The sequence below is a fragment of the Phalaenopsis equestris genome, unplaced genomic scaffold (genome assembly GCF_001263595.1).
Source record: "Phalaenopsis equestris unplaced genomic scaffold, ASM126359v1 Scaffold232736, whole genome shotgun sequence".
Taxonomy (NCBI): domain Eukaryota; kingdom Viridiplantae; phylum Streptophyta; class Magnoliopsida; order Asparagales; family Orchidaceae; genus Phalaenopsis; species Phalaenopsis equestris.
The window spans coordinates 42,834-51,081 of NW_018250699.1; the positions used below are offsets into that span (position 1 = coordinate 42,834).

At 40.3% G+C, this 8,248-nt stretch overlaps 1 protein-coding gene across 1 annotated transcript; it reads left to right on the forward strand.

Annotated features, from left to right (window-relative positions):
- Window positions 1-235: 235 nt before the first annotated feature.
- On the forward strand, window positions 236-3,619 carry LOC110038379 (adenosylhomocysteinase). The gene is made up of 2 exons (XM_020743198.1): window positions 236-1,048; window positions 2,566-3,619. Exons 1-2 carry the CDS (start codon window positions 338-340, stop codon window positions 3,310-3,312), a joined length of 1,458 nt encoding a protein of 485 aa, XP_020598857.1. The 5' UTR covers window positions 236-337; the 3' UTR covers window positions 3,313-3,619.
- The last annotated feature ends 4,629 nt before the right edge of the window (window positions 3,620-8,248 follow it).

The following is an 8,248-nucleotide window of genomic DNA, read 5'->3' on the forward strand; positions in this document are numbered from 1 at the left end:
ATTATTTATTTATTTATTTATTTATATTCATATGAGAGAGTTTCTTTCGTTTTATGTTTTTTTCCAACAATAGTTCCAACTAATTTTAACAGGGACCAACCAGACCCTTCGTTGGACCTTCGGTCACAAGCACTTTCCAGTTTTTGCCGAACCGCCACCGCTACCCAGATCTAATCATTTGACCACGACAAATTCAGACTGTCGGCTTCAATCTCTTCTCTCTTTAAACCCCCACGCCAACCTCCCTTCCTCCTCGTCCTGCCCTCCTCGCTTGCTAGATCTCGGTGCCATTCGCAGCGGGAGGCAAAATTTCCCGATCTACTTCTCTTTCATCGCCATGGCTCTGCTCGTGGAGAAGACCACTTCCGGGCGCGAGTACAAGGTGAAAGACTTATCACAAGCCGATTTCGGCCGGCTCGAGATCGAGCTTGCGGAGGTCGAGATGCCAGGCCTCATGGCTTGCCGCGCTGAGTTCGGCCCCTCCCAGCCGTTCAAAGGCGCGCGTATCTCCGGCTCTCTCCACATGACTATCCAGACCGCTGTGCTCATTGAAACCCTAACCGCCCTCGGTGCCGAGGTACGCTGGTGCTCCTGCAACATTTTCTCCACCCAGGACCATGCTGCTGCCGCAATCGCCCGTGATTCCGCCGCCGTTTTTGCTTGGAAGGGCGAGACCCTTCAGGAGTACTGGTGGTGCACGGAGCGCTGCCTAGAATGGGGCGCCGGCGGAGGCCCGGATCTCATTGTCGACGACGGCGGTGATGCGACACTTCTTATCCATGAGGGAGTTAAGGCTGAGGAGGAGTACGAGAAGAACGGGAAAATTCCAGATCCGGCTTCTACGGACAACGCGGAATTCCAGATCGTGCTTGGGCTCATCAGGGATAGCTTAAGCGTCGATCCGAAGAAGTATCGGAGGATGAAGGAGAGGCTCGTTGGCGTCTCTGAGGAGACGACCACCGGAGTGAAGAGGTTGTACCAGATGCAGTACAGTGGGACGCTTCTTTTCCCTGCCATCAACGTCAATGACTCAGTTACCAAGAGCAAGGTGAGATTTCTTGATTTTTCTCCTTGCTTCAGATCTTCCATTTTTTTTTTTTAACCCCGGTTTGGATCAGGGTCTACGATCTAGATCTGTTTATTTCAATAACTGCTGGCTTGAGCTGGCTTATTAGGGTTCTAGAGTACTGCACGATTTTTGTGATATATTAATTTTTCTTTATTGACACGCTGCTGAGTTCGTTATCTTTTATTTTGCCCTTATTAGCTTTTGAAAACTTCAGATTTATTGCCCGAATTTTTTCATGCTTTTAGATGTAAATCTGAAATTAATTAATTTTTAAGGGACTGATGCTCCGAGAGTCGTCATTTATTTAGCTGATTCTATTATGTTTACTGCTCTGTTTGGACTGAAAATTATTTTTGTGCTCATGTACTCTTGAGTTCTAAGACTCTTTGTTGGACGTCTAGATCTGGTTTTGGCCTTTCTGCTGTTTATCTGTTTCTGAAATGGTAACTTTCTTGTTGTAGATCTACTTGAAGTTTTTTTCCTATTTTGATTGATAGTTGTTACTAATGGAGTCTCCTTTTTTAGTTCTAAAACCTTAAATGAATTACATGAAGATGGTATTTTAACAAAACGATCATGAACCAAAGAAAAATTTTAAAATGATCGAAGTCCCATTCAAAAAGGCTTCTTCTGTTACTTGGTTACCATTAGGCGCCCAGCATGGTAACTATAAGTCTCTTGCGGGGGTGACTTCACTAAAACATAGGCCAGTCAAGTAATTTATTGTTTTTAAGCTTTCTTTTTTTGTATTTTATTTTTACATGTGCTATGGAAATTTAAAAAATTGATATTTATGATTCAATTTATGTTAGTTCTATGTTAATTAAACGAAGATCAGCTGTCATTTTATGAAATATAACTTATACTATAATATTAAAGGTTGGATGGACTAGTTGGAGATCATATTATATAATTATTCATCTATAAAATATAGTTAAGATAATTACTTAAGGTTTAAAAAAACATGTGATTATAAATAAATTTAATAAATTAAATTAGGTAAGGATTGACTAGGTAAAATATATGTATAATTTATAATGGCACAATAGATTCTCAGGACTTAGACTAGTTGCAATTTAGTTTGTTAAATTCATCATTTGATTTAAATTCAAACACTCAGTTCTGTTCAAAGTTTGCTAAATATATTTACTTTTCACATATAAAACGGGTGAAAATAAGTTTTTTTTTTTGTTATACAATATATTTTATATCCTCACGCAGTCAAATGAACCAGTTGTTTATAAACTAGGTTTCATGTTATTTGTTTTGTGCTATTTATTTGTTCTAAAAAATTTAGTAATAGTAGTATTTCTTATGCATGTTAAAGATTAGAGTGTTACGCATATAAATGAAAAAGTTTGCGTGTTATCTACTAAAACAAGAATTGTGTACCCTGTATCTAAATGAGCAAAAAATTGCAAAAGTAAAAGGACTCTATATTGCATCTCTTTTTTAACATATCCTAATTTTTTATTGTTTTGTTCATCTTAAAACAGTTTGATAACCTATATGGTTGCCGTCACTCTCTCCCCGATGGTCTAATGCGAGCCACCGATGTCATGATCGCCGGCAAGGTAGCTGTTGTTTGCGGCTACGGTGACGTCGGCAAGGGTTGTGCCGCGGCTCTCAAGACTGCCGGTGCTCGTGTCATCGTCACTGAGATCGACCCAATATGCGCTCTTCAGGCCCTCATGGAAGGCCTCCCCGTTCTCCGCCTTGAGGACGTCGTGTCCGAGGCTGACATTTTCGTCACCACCACCGGCAACAAGGACATCATCATGGTTGACCACATGAGGAAGATGAAGAACAATGCCATCGTCTGCAACATCGGCCACTTCGACAATGAGATTGATATGCTCGGACTCGAATCATTCCCCGGTGTCAAACGCATCACCATTAAGCCGCAGACGGATCGGTGGGTCTTCCCTGACACAAATAGCGGCATCCTCGTGCTGGCGGAGGGCCGTCTGATGAATCTCGGATGCGCCACGGGTCACCCCAGCTTTGTCATGTCGTGCTCTTTTACGAACCAGGTAATTGCTCAGCTGGAACTGTGGAAGGAGAGGGCGTCGGGGAAGTATGAGAAGAAGGTGTATGTCTTGCCGAAGCACCTGGATGAGAAGGTTGCGGCGCTTCATTTGGGCAAGCTTGGGGCCAAGCTCACCAAGCTCACTCCTTCGCAGGCTGATTACATCAGTGTTCCGGTCGAGGGTCCCTACAAACCAGCCCATTACAGGTATTAGAGAATTTTAATGTGAGGAAACTGAATCTGATGGAACTTCTGTTCCATTGGATTCAAAGGAGGAATCAGCTTTATACTTATCTTTATCAAGTTATGCTCTATTTATCATTTAAACATTGCTTTAATGATGTTGTTGATTTGAAGGGGGTGAGTGTGATTTCTGAGAGGAATAATGAGGTTTGTGGGTTGTGGCGGAGGTGGTGTATCGTCCCTGAGTATATTCGGGAGACTTTTTTTTGTTTTTTGTGTAGCCTTTTTCTATATGGGGCTTTTTGAGGAAATTTAATGAACTTGTTTTGCAAGATGCTAGTTTTGTTTGAGATGGGCATTGTAGCGTATCTTCGACACCAACTGAGAACGGGAAGGGGAAGTGGTTCTGCAATTGTTGGCCTCTACTTATTATGATCGTCTTGAGCTCTTCTTGTTATCTTCCTATCCTGACTTGTTAAAATATTGAAAATTTAATGTGACATACTATAGAATTTTTTTTTTTTTTACATATCTAATGTTGTAAAAGCCCGATCTCTCATCTATCGAGATATTTCTCTGCTTTTGCCTAATGGCCTACAGTTTTACCTTATTGGTATAACTTCTCTGGAAGTCACCCCGAGAGTGAGAGTGCCCTCGCAATTGTAAGTTTTGACTAAAATTTTAATCATTACATATTAAAAAGCACGGCAATATTTGAGTTCAGCGACATTCTACTTAAAATATTTCAAAATCTCCAGTATCTGAAAAATTGATATATTGTCAGTTTTTCTTAATCTATAGTCATCCATCACGCATATAAGATTCAAGATGTGACTCTCATCATATAACACTTTGTTCTATCTAGAATTTAATAGGTGGCTTTCATGGTATAGCATTTCATTTTGTATGACACTTATTTCTTATTTTTAGATTGGTGTAACGCTCCGATATCACTTGTAATTGCTCAAAATCTTATTCATCGAGATATTGTTTGTTTTGGTCTGATAGCCTTATGATTTTATTTCATTGGTCTAACTTTTCAGTAGGTTATGTTTTCGCACGAACAGGCTTAACTTTGCCATTCACTGGAATTATTCATTTAATTTTCAATCAATATGCTACACTTCAATATCTACAAATATTTTGCCTCTTATTTGTGCCCTCGGAGGTTATTTAAAGAGGTTTGACTTCTCTGAACATTTTAGTACCTAATTGATGCATAAGGTAGATAGTACATATAGTGCAATCTGAAAATCATGTTATGGCTAACAAAGGGTGAAAAATCATACCATGCAATGATTGTGATTCATGATATTATGCCACTGATAATGATTGAAATAAATTTGAATTAAATAACTGAATATGTACTCATGGCTGTAAGATTGGGTACAAACTTTGATTTGAATCAGAAGATGAAGTTATATTGAAATTTCAAGATTAGTGATGATTAATTGTACTTAATCAGGTTGGTCAGAAAGCTAACATAAATCTTGACATGATTGAACTACAGCATAGCTAAAATGATTTTCTATTCTTCAATCCATTTATTGCGATGATAATTTCATCATAAATATTGGTAGTTTCTTTTGAAATGTATAAGGTATTTCTTTTGTGCGCAAAAGATGATTCAAAATAGGTGCATTACAAGATTCAAAAGATAAATATGTGATTTATTCTAGAACTATCTATTTTAAATCTAATATCTTGAGAGTATAAATGCTGATAAGTTTTTGATAAAATTATCATTAAATTGAAATGTTTAGTTTTATATTAGGATTTATAATTTAAATGACAAGATCCCCAGGGGGGGGCAAAGAGAGGTGTTTGGTCCATTTAGTTCCACATAACCTGAAGGTTACAAATGGGAGGAGAAGGGAAGAGATCTCATTCCGTGAGGGGTAAAAGAAAGCCTAAGAGACTCCTTTACATGCAAAGGGGTCATCTATTTATAGAGAAATAGGGGGGGAAATGGATGTTACATTTATGTCATTGCTCTAAGGGTAGCTGAGAGGGATATTTCAGTCTTTCCCTTGCTTGGATCAGCCGTCCTAGAATTTCTTGTTTGTGTGTTCTGTTGGTGTCGGGTGGTAGACGTAGTAGCTTTTGGTGGTCGATCCAGATAGCTGATTGTTCGGAGTATGACTTGGTGATGTTTTGCCCTTAATGGTCGACCGAGTTCTTCCTGTGTCGGCTGAGATTGACTGGTCTGCTGGGTATGGTTGGCTAGGGTGGTCGACCGATTGGGGGAGGTTGGTTGTCGTAGGTGTTGGCGACTGACTTGGTGATGTTTTGCCCTTAATGGTCGGCCGAGTTCTTCCTGTGTCGGCTGAGATTGACTGGTATGCTGGGTATGGTTGGCTAGGGTGATCGGTCGATTGGGGGAGGTTGGTTGTCGTAGGTGTTGGCGAATTCTGTGACAACGACTTCTCTTCTGCTTGGAGAGGGCCTATTTTTGGGTTATACATAAAGCCCCTGAGTTTTTCGCTTCTTGAAGGTGAAGTTGCGGTATGAATAGAAAACTCTTAAGTATATAAAATATGATTTTATGAATCTCTAGCCATACTTAGTCATTTTGTTAGCGATTGATGAGTCGATTATTGAGAAAAGTATTAATTATGTTTATAGATTTTTAGATATAATATTTGATCGAACAATTAATTAGAAGATTTTTTTGCGGGTCCCACTAGATAGATTTGCTTTGCTCGTCCCAAATGAGAGGTTTTTTTTTGCTCGTCCTGGAGAAAGTTTGGTTTATTCATCCTGGGGTGAGGCTTGGTTTGCTTGTCCTGAATGAAAGGTTTGGTTTGCTCGTTCTGAATGAGAGGTTTGGTGTGTTTGTCCCAGAGGAGAGACTTTGGTTGCTCATCCCGAAGGAGAGACTTAGTTTGCCCATCCCAGAGAAGAGATTTTATTTGCTCATCACGAAGGAGAGACTCAAAGAGAGAGAGAGAGTTTATTTTTCTTTTTTCTTAGTTTTTCTCTCTCCCTGAAAGAAATGTGAATAAGATAAAAGAAAAAGAACATAAGAGATTTTATTTGCTCATCCCGAAGGAGAGACTTAAAGAGAGAGAGAGAGAGAGAGTTACTTTATTTTTCTTTTTTCTTAGTTTTTCTCTCTCCTTGAAAGAAATGTGAATAAGATAAAAGAAAAAGAACACTATCTTTTTTTTGTTTCTTTTCTTCTCTTTCTCTTACTTTATGTCTTATCTTCTCATTTTCTGTTATTTTTTGTGTCTTTTGAACTGTACCAAAAGAATAAAGTCAGTTTCTAAGAAAAGAAGAAAAAGAGATAGAGAGAGAGTGTGTGAGAAAGAGAAAGAGAAAGAGCTGCCCAGCAGGGGGGAAGTGGTGATCTCAGGCTTTTTTGCCCTTTATATTCCACATAACTTGAAGGGAAAAAATCTCACTACATGAGAATTAAAAGAAACCTTCCCAAAGGAGAGACTTAAAGACAGAGAGAGAGAGAGTTATTTTATTTTTCTTTTTTCTTAGTTTTTCTTTCTCCTTGAAAGAAAAGTGAATAAGATAAAGCAAAAGAACACTTTATCTTCTTTTTTGTTTCTGTTCTTCTCTTTCTTCTTACTTTATGTCTTATCTCCTCATTTGCTGTTGTTTTTTGTGTCTTTTGAACTGTGCCCAAAGAATAGAGCCAATTTCTGAGAAAAGAAGAAAGAGAGACATAGACAGAGTGTGTGAGAGAAAGAGAGAGAGAAAGAGCTGCTCAGCAGGGGGAGGGGAGTGGTGATCTCAGGCTTGTTTGCCCTTTATATTCCACATAACTTGAATGAGAAAAATCTCACTACATGAGAAGTAAAAGAGAACCTATAGGACTCCTTGACATACAAAAGGGGGTTCTATTTATAGAGAAAAAGAGAGGGGGAAATGGATATTACATTTATGCCTTTGCTCTAAGATGAGCTGATAAGGTTATTTCGGTCTTTCCTTTGCATGGACCAACTCTCCTAAAATTTCTTGTCTGTGAAGTATATTGGTGTCAGGTGGTCGACCCAGGTAGCTTTTAGTGGTCGATCCAGGTGGTTGATGGTCCAGAGGTGGTTGGCCGTCTTTTTTCATTGTAGCTAACCCATGGTGGCCGACTGAATGGTAAGGAGTGGTGATCTCAGGCTCCTTGACCCTATATATTCCAAATAACTTGAGGGTTACAAGTGGGAAGAGAAGGGGAGAAATTTCACTACATGAGAGGAAAAAGAGAGCCTAGAGGGCCCCTTTACATACAAAAGAGTCCTCTATTTATAGAAAAAAAGAGAGAGAGGGAAATGAATATTACATTTATGCCCTTGTTCTAAAGGGAGCTGAGAGGGGTATTCTGGTCTTTCCCTTGCATGGATCGGCCCTCCAGAATTTCTTGTCTGTGAAGTCTGTTGGTGTCAGGTGGTCGACCGTCTTCTTTCAGTGTAGCTGACCCATGGTGGCTAGTCGAATGATGGTGGCCGACCCAAGTGGTTGGCCTGCTCTTCATGTGGTCGGTCAGTGGTCCCTCATTTGCGTAGCTCTGGTGGCAGGTCAGCTTGGTATGGTCGGCTGACAGGAGAGGAGTGGCCAGCTCATAGTAGCTAGTCCAAATTGAGGGTGACCCCTCGAGGAGCTGTCAGCTTGGTGATGGCTGACCTTTGATGGTCAACCGACTTCTTCCTATGGCTGGCAGAGGTTGGCCGATCTACTAGGCATGGCCGGCCAGGGCAGCTAGCCGACTGGGCGACGGTGGTTTTCGACCCTTGATGGTCGACCGACTTCTTCCAATGGCTGGGAGAGGTTGGCCGATCTGCTAGGCATGGTCGGCTAGGGCAGCTGGCCGACTGGGGGAGGAGGGTGGTTGTCGTAGGTGTGGCAATAGCTCTGACAATGACTTTCCTTCTGCTTTGCGAGGGCCCATTTTTTGGCTCTGCACCATTAAATCCTACTCCATCTCCCACTAAAATTAATAGCAACACAAAAATAGTTTACTA